Source organism: Trachinotus anak, unplaced genomic scaffold (genome assembly GCF_046630095.1).
Source record: "Trachinotus anak isolate AG129_WGS33_773 ecotype Australia unplaced genomic scaffold, CSIRO_AGI_Tana_v1 ptg000011l, whole genome shotgun sequence".
NCBI lineage: Eukaryota > Metazoa > Chordata > Actinopteri > Carangiformes > Carangidae > Trachinotus > Trachinotus anak.
The window spans coordinates 5,945,446-5,959,671 of NW_027273862.1; the positions used below are offsets into that span (position 1 = coordinate 5,945,446).

The 14,226-nt window shown below is 41.5% G+C and overlaps 1 protein-coding gene across 2 annotated transcripts in view; it reads left to right on the plus strand.

The window, feature by feature from the left end:
- Positions 1-13,902, plus strand: part of LOC139627439 (AT-rich interactive domain-containing protein 3B-like) — a 53,251-nt gene extending 39,349 nt beyond the window's left edge. For both annotated transcript variants that reach the window (XM_071488178.1, XM_071488179.1), the window contains exons 5-9: positions 4,656-4,839; positions 6,401-6,660; positions 8,447-8,719; positions 9,270-9,362; positions 9,567-13,902. In XM_071488178.1, the coding sequence (XP_071344279.1) occupies positions 4,656-4,839; positions 6,401-6,660; positions 8,447-8,719; positions 9,270-9,362; positions 9,567-9,760 (1,004 nt within the window). In that variant the 3' untranslated portion in view covers positions 9,761-13,902. The remainder of the gene's footprint in view (positions 1-4,655; positions 4,840-6,400; positions 6,661-8,446; positions 8,720-9,269; positions 9,363-9,566) is intronic.
- The last annotated feature ends 324 nt before the right edge of the window (positions 13,903-14,226 follow it).

The following is a 14,226-nucleotide window of genomic DNA, read 5'->3' on the forward strand; positions in this document are numbered from 1 at the left end:
TGGTGTGTAGATGTGGAGGTAGGGGTAGGGAGGAGGAGGAGGAGGAGGAGGAGGAGGAGGAAGGTGTGGGTGGGTGGCTGGGCTGTGGGTGCTCTGAAAGGACTCAGACACTGCCATGAGGCCAGGGGCTGTTTGTGTTGGCTGACACCTTCCTTACAGCAGTAATCCAGTCTTTCTCCAGCTGGCTAGCTACTACACCTCCCCCTTCCTTTTTTCTCCATCCTTCCTTCCCTCCCTCCTAGAGGCAGCAAAAAGTATCTCTCTCTTGATGCCTTCTTTTTTTCCTTACCTTTATTTTTTTCTCTGTTTTCTTTTCTCCTCCCTGTTTCTCTTCTGTCTGTTTTTCTCTTATTCATGTCACTAGTCTGAGTTCAAAAAAACTGAATAATCAAACTGAGCCATCTTCAAATTCATCACCACAATTAAATCAACCAGAGACAATGAGATGATGTGATGTTTCCTCCTCTTTTTCATGTCTTTCTTCACTATAGATGGTAGTTGAAACCTCACACCAGCCAGTGCTCATTTGGTAAAGAATTCATTTCCTGTGTGTTGTCCGCTGGAAGGCTGTTGCTCTGTCACTTAATTATTTAAAAAATGCCCATCATGTGAAGTCAGCGATTATTTACCACTGCTGGCGTCAGTGGCACCCAATTGATTTATTATAGAAGCCCTTTAATGCGAACAGCTGTTTCCTGCTAAAAATAGGTCAGGGGTCAGATAAAATGACCTTGTTCCCCTGTTTTTTTTTCCTTTTTTTTCCTTTTTGTCCTCACATTGAGATAGAACGATAGGACTGTAATGCAAGTTGAGAAATATTCATTTTTAATTCAGATAGACACTTTGTCACAGTTTGGTTTGCCTAATTCATGCAGCCAATATGTCTAATAAAGCCTCTGAAATGATGAATAAAAGGCCTTTATTTACTTTATAATTGAGTTTTCATCAAAGTGTTTTTATCATTCTGCTTAAATGCTGTAAATGATTTCTACCCTTCTAGGAAATCATCCAGAGGGAATTTATCAAATATAAAGATAGGTGATCATCTGCAGAAAATATCAGCCAAATCATCTGATATCAAACTCTCTCCAAAAGTATTGTCCTAAGAAGGCTTGCATTTATTAAAACACCTTAGACTGGAAGTCTGTCTTTCAGGTTTTTTGAGCAGTCTTTTTCAGTTACACTCGTTGCCCTTTTCTCCCCTGTCAGACTCTGTATCTATATCCCTTATCATTTGAAGTCTAGCCGTTTGAAGGCTAGCCATGTGGCTCTTGTGTTTGCAGTGGAAGTTGGAGGAAGGACTTAGGGAGTGGTTCAGGGGCCCTCAGCCAGGACACTTCCCACCAAAGCGACCTCTGACCCCTGGTGCCATTAATCACTAGGCTCCTGATGGCCCTGTCCCTGGGGGAAAATCAGTCCGGGGCAAAGGATGATGGGAGGTGAAGCCTGCAGCCAATTACAGATTGGCTCAGAGCAGCCGTGTGGACAAATCACGGCTTTACAGAGAAATGAAATACCCAATAGTTGCCTACTTGAGGCCTGCATGGTCCAGTGCCACGAAGCAGTCTCGTATCACAATGATCATGTTGTCCCTCTCAAGAAAAGTAAGCAAAAATATAACATCAGCAGAATAAAGTGCATAAATGGTACTGTGAGGCAAAGGAGTTGTGCTGCTGTGATCAAAAGAGATGTTTTGGGCTGCTCTAATTAAGCCTGTTGGAGTTAAATGTCTCCAGGGTTGGAAACAGAGCAGATGTTGGACACCAAAGGCAGGCGGCACGTTGATTCTCTCAAATTAGGAAACTCTCTGGCTAACTGCTCAAGTGTTGGTAATGGGATTTTTGGTCAATTATGGCATTGTCAAAGGTGCTTTCCCAGCGCTTTCATATGTGCTCGAGCCATGTTGAAATCTGAAACCTGGCTGATCTCACGTGTTGACTAATTAATGCTGTTTTAGGTTTCAAAACCACCTCTGGTCCACTTGAGATATATAGATAGATATTTTGTTTCCTCTCAAGCACATACACACACTCTGCTCTCCTGTCTGAAATTTGTAGTTTCTTTCTTTGTGTGGTTTTGTGCTCTGAAAATGTCTCCTTGTAAATGTGTTGAATCTGATGTTGATTTGACAGCAGATGCTGATAAAGAGGTGAATAAAAGCATAGGCGTGAATTAAAGCCTAACTAACTGCTGGCGTGTCACTATGGGGCCAGTGCTGTTGTGTCTCATTTGTTGTCCTCTCATTGTTCATGGCCGGGCCAGTATGAAAACATGGCTTCCCGCTGACCTGCAGTTTAATTCACACATCAATAACCCCTGGCTGATCTCTGACCCCTCCAGTTGTACATATTGTTTGATGCAGGATTGATGTCCAACACTGCATTAAATAACTGACGAGGTGCTGGCAGCAAAGCATTCCCGGTGCTCTGCTGCACCGCGTGTTCTGGAAATGTTGCTGCTGAGACATAGTGGAAGGTCAGCCATCAACATGCAGTTTATCCAGGTTTATTCACAATGCAATCTTTTTTTCAGGCTGACAGTGATGTAATGACCAAAACTCAGAAGGACAAGATTTATTTTAAAACTTATTGTATAATTGTCTCTTTTCCCATATCATTACCTGTTGTAATTTATGTACAAGTTTACATACGGTTAATCAGTTACAACCAGGTATGGTTGCAACTGATTTTGAAAGGTGTATCAATACAGGTTTAGGATTTCATTCTTAATTTAAATAACTCAAATTTGAAAACAGCTACTACCTACAGCTTAAATTAAAAACAATCAAAATGTGTTTGGAAGAGATGTGGCTAATTTAACTTATTGGGTAATTAATTAGAAGAGACATTAAATATTATAACGCTGTTTCTCTCCTCTCACTCTGCACATAGCTAATTTAGATGGTCTGTAAAAGCCACCGGCATCTTGGCAAAGGTCCACTTGTTTTGCAAACTGTTAATTAGCTCTAGAGATAAGATGACTGGTTTCTGAGAACAGCATTTTCTCCAGCTTTAGCAAGCAGAACAATATTAACCACATACTGTGGTTGTGATCATTTTACAGGGTGTAAGGAGTCTTTACAGGTCTTTTTAGAAGATTCTGTTTTTGCTCCAAATTTGCATTATTAATTTTAATTTAATTGGATTTAATTTTCTACTTTTACTGCTTCATTAGACACACCACCACCAGGATGTAGACCAGATTGCATTAGATTTTACACATGTACCTAATAAACTGGTTCCCCAGTACATATTTTATTTCTGCATATATTTTCTCTTTCCATTTTAGTCTGGCTGCCTATAATTCCTCACTGGTCTGTGTTTGAATCTAAAGACTATTGCAACAGGTGTCTATTCTTATCAGCCTGCAACCTATAAATCTTAACTCACATCCTGTTGCTGCAGTGTTAACGTACAGAATGAGGAAACTATGGTGCCAAAAAAAAAAAGATTGCCTAATATTGCAGGGTCACCAGCTTCCCCAGCCACCATATAGAGAATCACTGCTCCATAGTGACATGTATTTTAACAGATTATAAGCCTTTATTTAAAAGTCTAGTTCCTTGACCACCAACTCTATGTTCATTATAAAGTAGCACTCTAGATGATCCTTAGTGCCCGACAGTGATGCCACACCTTCCTGATCTCCCCACTTATGCAGGTCCATGTGTTCACCCCTTGCACATGGCTTAAAGACATGTTGCTAATTTAAGAAAATGAACCACGGCTAATCTTCATGGCCTGATCACACTGCTATTTTACAAAGTCATTAATGAGTCCAGTTCCAGGTTAAGAGCAGCCTGTGGAAGGGTTGAAGGATTGGCTGGCATTAACTGTGAGGGCAAATCTGTATGACTCCCCTGTGCTGGGCCCAGCAGCACTAACAGCAGAGGGGTGTGGATTTACTCAGTACAATCCTCTAAATGAGCTTCATTATACTGGCCTATCCAGGAGCCCCCCACCCACCACTGCCCATGGATTAGCAGGTCGTCACAATCCCCAGTCCCCTCCTCCCACTCCATGCTTACACTGTTGCACATTGCACTTTTTGATTCTGTTGCATACACTGAACCCCCCCCCCACTCCCCACACGCTCCCAGCAAGCTCCACTGCAGATAAGCTGTTGACAAGATTAATGCATCTGTATCAAAAGTCTAGAGCCGCTTTGCTTTGTGTTGTTTGCGAATCCCCTTTTCCAGGTCAAGCCAGATTGCCTTAACTGGGCTAATATGTTTTCAAGCCAAATTTAACAGGCATGTGGACAACAGGCCCACCACCCTTGTCTCAACAGCAACCTGACAGCAATTAGATTAGTATCTAGAGGTCACAAAATGATTCTGGGTGTTTCCAGCATTGATTGGTGGATGAAATTAATGTGTAGTGTAAAATTCATCTCACTTTGTCATTTCCACTGTGGAAGCTTTAAATGCATTTTCTGTGTTCAGTGTCAATTAAGCATCCGCAGGGATTCACGTGAGAGAAATTGTCGGCATTATGGTTTCTATTCCCGTTGAGATTGACCATGTTAAAAATGCATACACAAATGCATCTTGGATTAAAATCATTCACCATAAAGCCTCCATTATGCGCCACTAAGTTCAGATGTATGATTTGTCCTGTATTGATTGATTTTATGATTTTTCCTCTCTTCCACAGGAACCCCTGTCAATCGTATCCCCATCATGGCCAAGCAGGTCCTGGATCTGTACATGCTGTACAAGCTGGTGACAGAGAAGGGAGGCCTGGTTGAGGTAATCAACAAGAAGATCTGGAGAGAAATCACAAAGGGACTCAACCTACCCACCTCTATCACCAGTGCAGCTTTCACCCTGCGCACACAGTAAGTCTTTGTGTCTGTGTCACAAAACAACCAGCAAAATTTATTTCATTGCCTGTAGTGGCTATAAATTGACTGTTTACACCCAGAGACCCAGTTTGTCTAATGTTAATCTTATATAAACTGCAATTTGATTCACTGGAACTAAATAAAGAATCTCTAGTGTGTGACTTCTCATCTGGAAACAAGCACATCCCTCATGCCATGATGTGTGTGTGTGGTATGAGAGCATGTGGATTGTGTGTGCGTGTTGTGTGTTTGTGTTGGTATGAGTACGGATATCAATATTAACCGTGCCTGTGTGTTTATACACATGCGAGTTTGTTTCCTCCAACAAGCCGCCTTCCATCTTCCCATTCAATCCCTCCATCCATTACATCACACATAGAGCCCATTGATTCCCATAGATTTATTGATGTGATTTGGGTCAGAGTTCATAATGACTAAGGTGGGGTTTGACTGACAGCTTATATGTCGAGCCTCGACTAAAACTCACTCGCTCCTTTGATGGAAACCCTTCAGTAGATGTAACACCTCTCTATGCTGTCCACGAGCACGGTGCCCTAATGAACCTTCATGTATTTTTAATGTTGGTGGCGTTGCTTCGCAGGCTCTATCTAATGGACGCTGCTCTTAGCTTCGTATTGATCCTCGGTGTTACTGTTCCACCATTGTGCAGTCAGCATGCATAATAGTTGATGTTCATTTTACCGTATCTTCTGATGTGATGGAAAACATACCAGAGGTATGTCTGCGCAAACTTGTAGAGCTGCTGTGATGTTACCCAAGTATAGCCATAGTATGCAAAACTTGTTTTGCACAATCTTCATACCAGGTGTTGTGTTAAGTTTATGGAAATAAATTACTGTTAGCTTTCTGGAATAACCTGATTTTGTAAAGACCTTGTCTCTATAATCAGGGTAGGGGATTAGAGAAGCACAACACAAGACATGTAGATTTCTGCGAGCAAAACCAGATTTAAAAAAAAACAAAAACCTTTTTCCTGCCTGGCCAGGTGAATATGCAAATATAATCCAAACACTGACAAAAACTACTGAATCTGGCATTAAAATAAGATGTAGAAGCTTTTCAAACCACACAGAGTAGTTTCTTCTTCTGAATATTAGAGTATTTGTAAAACATGTTTGTGTGTGTGTGAGTGTGTGTGTGTGTGCGTGCGATATATTGGCCAAATATAAACAACCAGCAGCTATTTTATAACTACTGTCTTCTAAAAAGAGGATTGTGAGCATGTAAATGTTGTCACTGTTCTGTAGGAACTTTTTCTAAGGGCAAAGACAGAAACTTGGATTTTAACTAAACTTAAACCAGTATAATGTACTTACGTAGTGTTGTATGTTAAAGTTCACATTTTAAAATTTGAGAATTTTCATGCCAAAATGTCACAGAGACTTTATCATTTTGATTCAGAGACAAGTGGTTGTTGTGGTCATTTGAACTGGATCCACTTGATGAGTCCTGATGATAACGCTAACACTTGCCATGTGGATGTTTCCATGGTGATATGATGCATTGCCTTGTGTATGTGTGTTCTGCCCTTCAGGTACATGAAATACCTGTACCCATATGAGTGTGAGAGGAAAGGCCTCAGCTCCCCAGGTGAGCTGCAGGCCGCCATCGACAGTAACCGACGTGAGGGTCGTCGTCCAAGCTACAGCAGCAGCCTCTTCCGCTTCTCTCCTTCTCCCAGCACAGCCCCCCACATCCTCTCACCTCCCAAGATGCACCTTTCAGCTCTTGGGGCTGGGACCTCGGGGGCCCTTAATGGCCTGCAGGCCTCACCAGGACCCTCTCTGAAGAAAGGTAGGCTGTGCAGGTTAATTTTGGCACAGAGACTTATAGTAGCGTGTGGTAACCTTTGTTTATTCACAAATAAAAGTATGTGGAAAAGTAAGTGGGGTTTACTCTGTAAAACAGGCCTGCCTGCAAGTGCAAGCAAACAAGCAGCTCTTAGATGAACATGTATGTAACTATGAAGGTTGAAGCAGGATGCTACTTGGAGGGGAAGGGCGGGTAAGCATATATGCTGAGAAACCTTTCTCTGGATTGATGAAGGTTATATTAAACTGGGCAAATGTTTACTTTAAACACTGTAACCTCCTTATAGTGGTTGGTGTAGACTGGAGTGTTCCAGTAACAGATGTGCTGAGTACTTATAGTGAAATACTGCCCTCTGTCAGAGTTTAGAAAAGCTACATCTAGTCATAGCTGTGGATAAACACATGGCTTACAGCACAGTATCATAGTATTTATAGATCAGGTTACAGTTTACATGATTGAAGTATCTCTATGATTACAAAGACATCATATATTGGCCTTGACAGCTGACCAAAAACTGTTTTCATCAGAGCGTCTTGCTCTTGTTTTGACAAGTGTGTGTGACTGTGCATACACGTAAGGATATTGGTATGAGAGCGTGTACGCAGGAATGTTGGTATGAGAGTGCGCTGTTAGATTTGTGTCTTACATTCTCACAATGACTCACCTTCCATCCCTCCACAATATCTCACTGTCAGTTTGTGTGCGTGTGTGTGTGTGTGTGTTTGTGTGTGTGTGTGTGTGTGTGTGTGTTTCGTGTTTTATATGACTTTGTGAGTGTGTGCATGCCAGCGTGTGTGTGTGTGTGTAGTTCATCCAGGTGTTTAAGAGACCATGTCCGAACCAGTTTTGCCCCAGGCTGCTGAGAGCCCTCACCTTTACTACTGATTAATAACATGGTTCCCACGCCGGAGGGGGGGCATTTTATGAACTTTGAAGCCTTCCGTCCACATCAGTAGGATCCTGTTGATAACTGTCATTACACTGCTGTCTTATCTGATGTCACTTTGACTTGGCTGGAATGTAACTCTGCTCTGGACCCAAACATAATCCACAGTTTGACTTGTGTAATGCACCATATTTTACCTTTCATTTATTTGATCATGTAGGCAGGAGGGGGTCTCTCAGCCAAGTAAAGAATAATTTTAATAAATGCAGAAAATTGGTGTGAAGCCAGGGTTGGCCTGAGGTGACTGTGGCCCCCTAAAATGGTGAATTTAGTAGATGAAAGTAAGAACAGGAGCAAAGGAACCAAATGCTAAAGAGCAGAGATTCTGGTACAGTCTACAAAAGTACTGCAAGCTGCTAATAATGTTATTGATAGAAATAATAGACAATAAATAAAATGGTAGTGTTCTCTCTTGTTGCCTAGCTCTGTACAGTACCATACCACACAGGACTGAAGAAGAGTCTCATTTCTGTGCCAATGTTTTTTTCCTGTGACCGAAAGACCAATCAAAACTAAGAGTCAACTAAGACTCTTCTCACTGATTCGTTAACTATTAGACGGCAGACTTATTTTATACCCACTTATCCTCTTCAGCGTTGTGCAGCCTTTCCTTGTTCATAGTGAGCAAGAGGCAGGGTACGCCCAGGTCATGTCCCCAATCTATCACAGCCTGTGGCCTGGCTGTGTGAGACAACCTGACACATAGACAAACATTCACATTCACTCTGTGTAGACCCCTAATTTACATTGTCAGTCTGTGCGCATGGACTAATGGATCCATTAGACTTCATAAAACTAACCCCCTCTCTCTCTCTCTTCCAGATGACCTGACCCCCTCCATCATGGCAGCAAGGCCCTCCATGGCACTGGCTCTGGGTCAGCAGCAGGTTGCTGGTTTGGCAAGAGCTGCCACACTGGAGCAGCTGAGAGAAAAGCTGGAGACCGGTGGAGGAGAGGGGCCAGAGAGGAAGATGGCCCGTCTGGCAGAAGAGCAGCAGCGCCTGATGCAACAGGCTTTCCAGCACAACCTGCTGGCTATGGCTTCCCAAATGCCTATGAACCTGCGCCTGGGAGCCCCTGCCATCACCACCAGAGGTCAGTGCTGCCAAGTTTGTCAAGATACTCTTAAATGAACCTGGCAGTAGTGACAACTCAGTGTTATCAATGAGTCCAAATAAGAACTTAGTATTTGGAAAGTTATATTCTGCAGTAATATTCTGCTGAAACAACATCCAGGTTCCTAAACAACAAAGCAACTCTGATATTTAGCAACATTTTTCCAGAAAACAGAGTTAACACTGCTGCTGTCTGTCACAGTAACATCCGGCGGATATTAAATAATCCTAGAGAAAACTGTAACTGACAGTGACTGATGAATAAAAAAATTAATAATGGCAACATTAAATCAATCTTTCACAAATCTGTCTAAATTATTTACAGATATAAAATGCTGAATAATTTTTTGCACAGGTATTCAGCCCTCTGAAATCGGTAAGTTCTTCTCAGACTGGCAGCAATTTGTCAGCATAGAGTTTCTAAACTCACTGTTTCTGGATAAACACATTTAAATGTATTAATGTTGAGATTTTTAAATAGTGATGTGAATACAGAAATCATCAGCGTGTTGTCATTTCTGTCTCTTCAGAGGAGAAGCAGCAGGACATGTCTCTGAGCATCTCTACTAATGGAAATGCCAGCATCACTGTCTCTGTAGAGGTTAATGGCACAATCTACTCAGGTGAGTATGGAGTAATTAAATTAAATTAAACTAAAATTTTTAAACTAAAAGAGGGGTTTTTAAATATTAAAATCCTTATCAGGATTCATGACGTGCACCATCTGTAATTTCTCTTTCCAGCAGATAAAAATGTAATCTTCACGTTTGTAATGCTTAAAGCACTGTGTCGATCTTAATGTAATTATATCTCCTGTTTTCCTACAGGAACCCTATTTGCCCACAAGTCTGGTGGGGCCCCGGGGCCCGCTGTGTCCACTGCCGCTGCTTCAGCTTCTCCCGCTGGAACCAGCACTAGCTTTGGCTTCTCTGCACCCCCGGCTCACACCCTCAGCCCCACGTCCTCCTCCTCCTCAAAGGGTCCTGGCTCGGCTGAGCCAGCCCCCAGCGGGTCACCTTAACTCAAGCTGCCCTTTGTACCTGCTCCCCAGGTCTCTCTTCCACCGGGGGACTCCGCATGAATATACAGTACAATGAGAAACCAATAAGAATAACAAACTGTTGCACAACAAATACCTCATCAACCCTGTCAACCTCTTGGCTGTCCAATCATGAACACAGAGCCTGAGAATATTATACGACATCATGTGCCCAAACGCAGAGCTATGCATTTTATTCAACACACACACACACACACACACGCTACATTACATTACATTACATTACAAGCACACAATCGTGCATATACATGCACACACACACACACACACACACACACACAATTGACACACACTTGTTAATTCTAATGTACATGCTAAACACAATCAGCTCAGCCAAAACCCACTGACAGGTGTAGTCACAACTGAACTTGAAAAGTTTTATCTTAGGACTTTTGTTTGTTTGTTGCCATTTTGTCGTCTTTTTGATTTTGTGTTTTAGAATGATTTTTTTGTGTTTTTAGTTTTTCTCTTTTTACATACCTCAAATCAAGTAACCTGCAGTGGTGTCTTTACCTCAGGAGCTGTAGTATATTTAACCTGAATCAACTTTATTTTTGTATTCTTTTTTGACCTAGTTGCAATCGGGGGAAGTCAAGTAACTAACCATTGGAACCTTGTGTACAGAGCATCCCCTTCACAGTGACAGGCCTGCAACCCGGGCCGCTCAGGTTTCTTTAACATGCTGTATCCCCTTGCTGAAGTCAAACTGGTGAATGATCAGATGCTGTAGATCAGCACATTAAATACCTCATTTCATAAGTCCGCCCTCAGTCAATTATCGAAAGGCTTGAAGTACAAACTTATAATTCACCCTGTTGCTGGTCCGCACTAGCTGTCTTTAAACAAATAGCGCACAAAGTTGGGAGGGACAGCAACTTTTTATTTACCTACAACGAGCCTAGAAGACCCTGAGCTCATTTCCCCACTCGGCTCCTCTCTGTTACCGAGCAGTAGCACTGAGGCGTTCTTAGCTGCTGCTACAGGATCAGGTTTGAGTTTGTTTTCCCTCATTTTGTTTGTGCATCCTCCCTCCAGCTGCAGCCACAGAGCTGAATGTCAGCCTGACACCGTCAATGTCTACGCATAGTTCGGCCTCTCTGCTCTGGAGGGTGTCTCTCTCTCAGGAAGCAATGTGACCCTAACTGCAAGGAATCACTGTTAATTTAAAGGAGAAAAAAAGGATTCATACCTGAAGAATGCACAAGTCTACATGACTGTTTCAAGAATACCTCATCAGACTCTCCCAAAAGGAGAAATACACTACATACCTCATGCGGCTGCAAAGCCATCAAGACTTGACGCCCCCAACCCGTGATGGAAATCGAACCTGAACTGAAACTGACGTAAACGTACTGACACACTGCTGGTGGTTTTGGGGACAAACAGAACTGGGATGGGCTTGCTATCGCTCTCCTCCTGTATTTACTTGTAGAAGTTGTTTTATGCTTGCTTCCATTTTCTTCTTTATTTTTTTTGTTACTAAAGTTGTTGTCTGAGAAGAGTGATATATATATATATATATATATATATATATATATAGAAAAGAATAGTTAGTTCCTCACTGACTCGTGTAGATTTGTAGGATTGGGAACAGGTTTCAAGGGGTCAAGAAACATAAAAACAACCACGCCAACCTTAAATTTGACTGCAGTTAAACATCTTCTTTCACAACAGCGACAAAATGATATGCATGTGTACAATCATGTGACCAGTGTTTGAACACCAAAGTCTGGTTTACATTAGACTCTGGTTATTGCACTGCTAGATACCAAAGACTGGCCCAGTCGCTCCTACAGATTGATCCCTCATACAATCCTGCTCACACCTGCTGTGGCAGTTCAAGGTCTGTTTTGGACCAAAAGAAATGTTGCATCTAATCCCACTTAATCTGATTTTGAGTTTTCTTTTCCTAAAGCAAGATCAAATATTTTCAGAGTGAAGTGAGGTAAACTCTTTTGTTTCATGTTTAATGATATTACGTGATTATTGGAAAGTTACAATAGAAATCAGTAAAATTAAAACTGGATTGAAAATCTCAAAATCGGATTTCGTGGCATGTACAGATGGACGTTTGTGTGGGCTTTAGCAAATATTTAAGTATTTTTATCCGGAACTGTGGCCTAGGAGCTGTTGCCTCTCTGAGCTGTCTCCCACATTTAATCCCACCCAAGCCAATGACAATGGATAGAGGCCCATGAGTCTAATAATTAAAGGACCCACTTCCTGATAATCCAGAAACATCCCTTTAATTATAAGGTATGTTTCTCTCTTTAAAAAAAACTTCTTAGCATTTTGAAATACCATCAAGGATGCAAATGAATTTTCTAGCTTTATCTGTGTTGAATGTGAGGCATTTTAACTGTTTAGAAACCTCTTTGAGCCCAGTGTGATCTGAGGTGGGCAGCCTTGTTGCTTTTATTAGACTGTATTTTAGCCATTACGTGTCAGGTTTTGCAGTGCAGATCACAGTTGAGGGTTTGAGGGGTTTGAGGACGGCGCTTTATGTCCTTGTGGTGTACCCCTCACAACCCTGTATGACACATAACTGTATTCTATAAAGGTGAGAATTGTAGATGCTGCCTTAAAAGTAGTTGCTGGTGAGATCCGGCCAGTAGAGGTTTCACAGCTCTGCTGGCTGGGAAAATGTCTTTCTCTTCAAGCTTAATCCTTTGGAGAGTAATCACTTTTTTTGTTTTGAGGGGAAACAATTCAGTCAGACATTAGACACCAGTTGTCAAAGGAGAGTTTTGCTATTTATTTGTGTTGATTTTTTTTTTTTTTTCCTGATGGACCTTGTTTTTAGTAACGATTAAGCTTCATGATTTTAAGCTGCGTGACTAAAACATTTCTAAGTCCAAGCTTTCTGTTTCATCTGCTTCGTCTAATCATTGACTATTTGACAATGTAGCTTCACTGCCTTTGTATGTTTGTGTATGGCTGTGTGTGTTTTGTGTGTGTGCAAGCAGGTTCAGTATATGCTGTATGTGGTTGCAGTTAAGCATGTGGGATACCCTGCCTGAATACACTAGCTATACTGCAGGTGGCGCCAATGTCATGATTATTATTTGAGTTGGGAGGGAGTGTTTTGATGACATTTTTGACATCAGTGGGGGAAACATTAGCACTCTCCAGCGTTAGCCTCCTTTACAACCATGCAGTTCCCAATTTGTTCACTAGGAGCTGCCCAGTACAGCCACGGTCGTCTTCTGCTGTTGAAGGGCACTTTGTGTTTTGTTGTTTATAGACTGGAAGGTGTTGAGGGTTGGTCTGATCTCCACTCATCACTTCCCTGACCTCCAGGCTGCTGCTACCTGACTTGCTGTGTGAATGAGTGTATATGATGTGTTATGCTTGTAACTGTGTGTATGTCTGGGTCTAGTAGAGATACCCTGCCACCCTCAACAACACCCCTACCCCCACCCCTCACCCTCTTCAAACCACAATACCTCAGGGCAGTGGGCTGTATTCATTGTTGCGTTTGATGTTGAAGCTGCATTGGGGGACGAGTACTAACGGAAAGCTGCAGTCACTTCGCCGGATGCTACTTTGGTTTTGGTGTTGAATTTTATTTTATTATTTTTTTAAATTTTGTTTTGTCGTCAGTAACTGTAGGCAAAGTCTCGTCACTCAGGAAGCTGTGAAGTTGGAAGTCTGCAGAACCTTTTGTCTCTCAGATGATTTTGGAGTTAATTCAGTTTTAAATTGTTTAAAAACTAACCTGATCTGTGTAAAAACAGGCGCATATGCAAGTGGTTATCGAATACCTCATTTATCAATTTTATGTTGTTGTTTTTGGCTTGTACAATGCTCCGTATATTAATTCAACTGTGGGGTTTGTGCATATTTTTGTACTGTTATTATTATTATGGACATGATAATAATGATATTACTGATATTATAGTTTTCTCTTTGATTAAAGTAAACAAAAATAGGACAAAACACATGAATGCTTGTAAAAACTGGTTTGTGCTGATTGTATTTAAGAGGAGCACTTTTCCAAAGTGGTTTTCACACATTCAGTTTTGTTCATATTAGTAATATAAAGATATGGTTCTCAGGGCTTTAAACTTGTATGTTATGATAAAGTTTTACTTTATATCTTATTTCCGTGTGTGCATTATTTCTTGTGTATAGTGTATAGTGCTTGCTACAATGTTACATTACATATTCTCAGAAACATTTACACATCCTTTACAGTGGGTTTCCTGTTAACTCTGATGTTGTCATTTCCACTCTTTTTAAATTTTACAAGAAGCACACAGATAGGTATTTTTATCACAGGTTCAGTAGAAGAAATACAGCCTTTTTTTTTTTTTTTTAACACATTGGCCACAAGGAAGCGAAGTGAGACAGTTTCTGTTAAAACCATGCATGAAGTGACATGCATGAGGGCCATTATTTTACTGCTGCTGGTCTGTCTTAAGTGG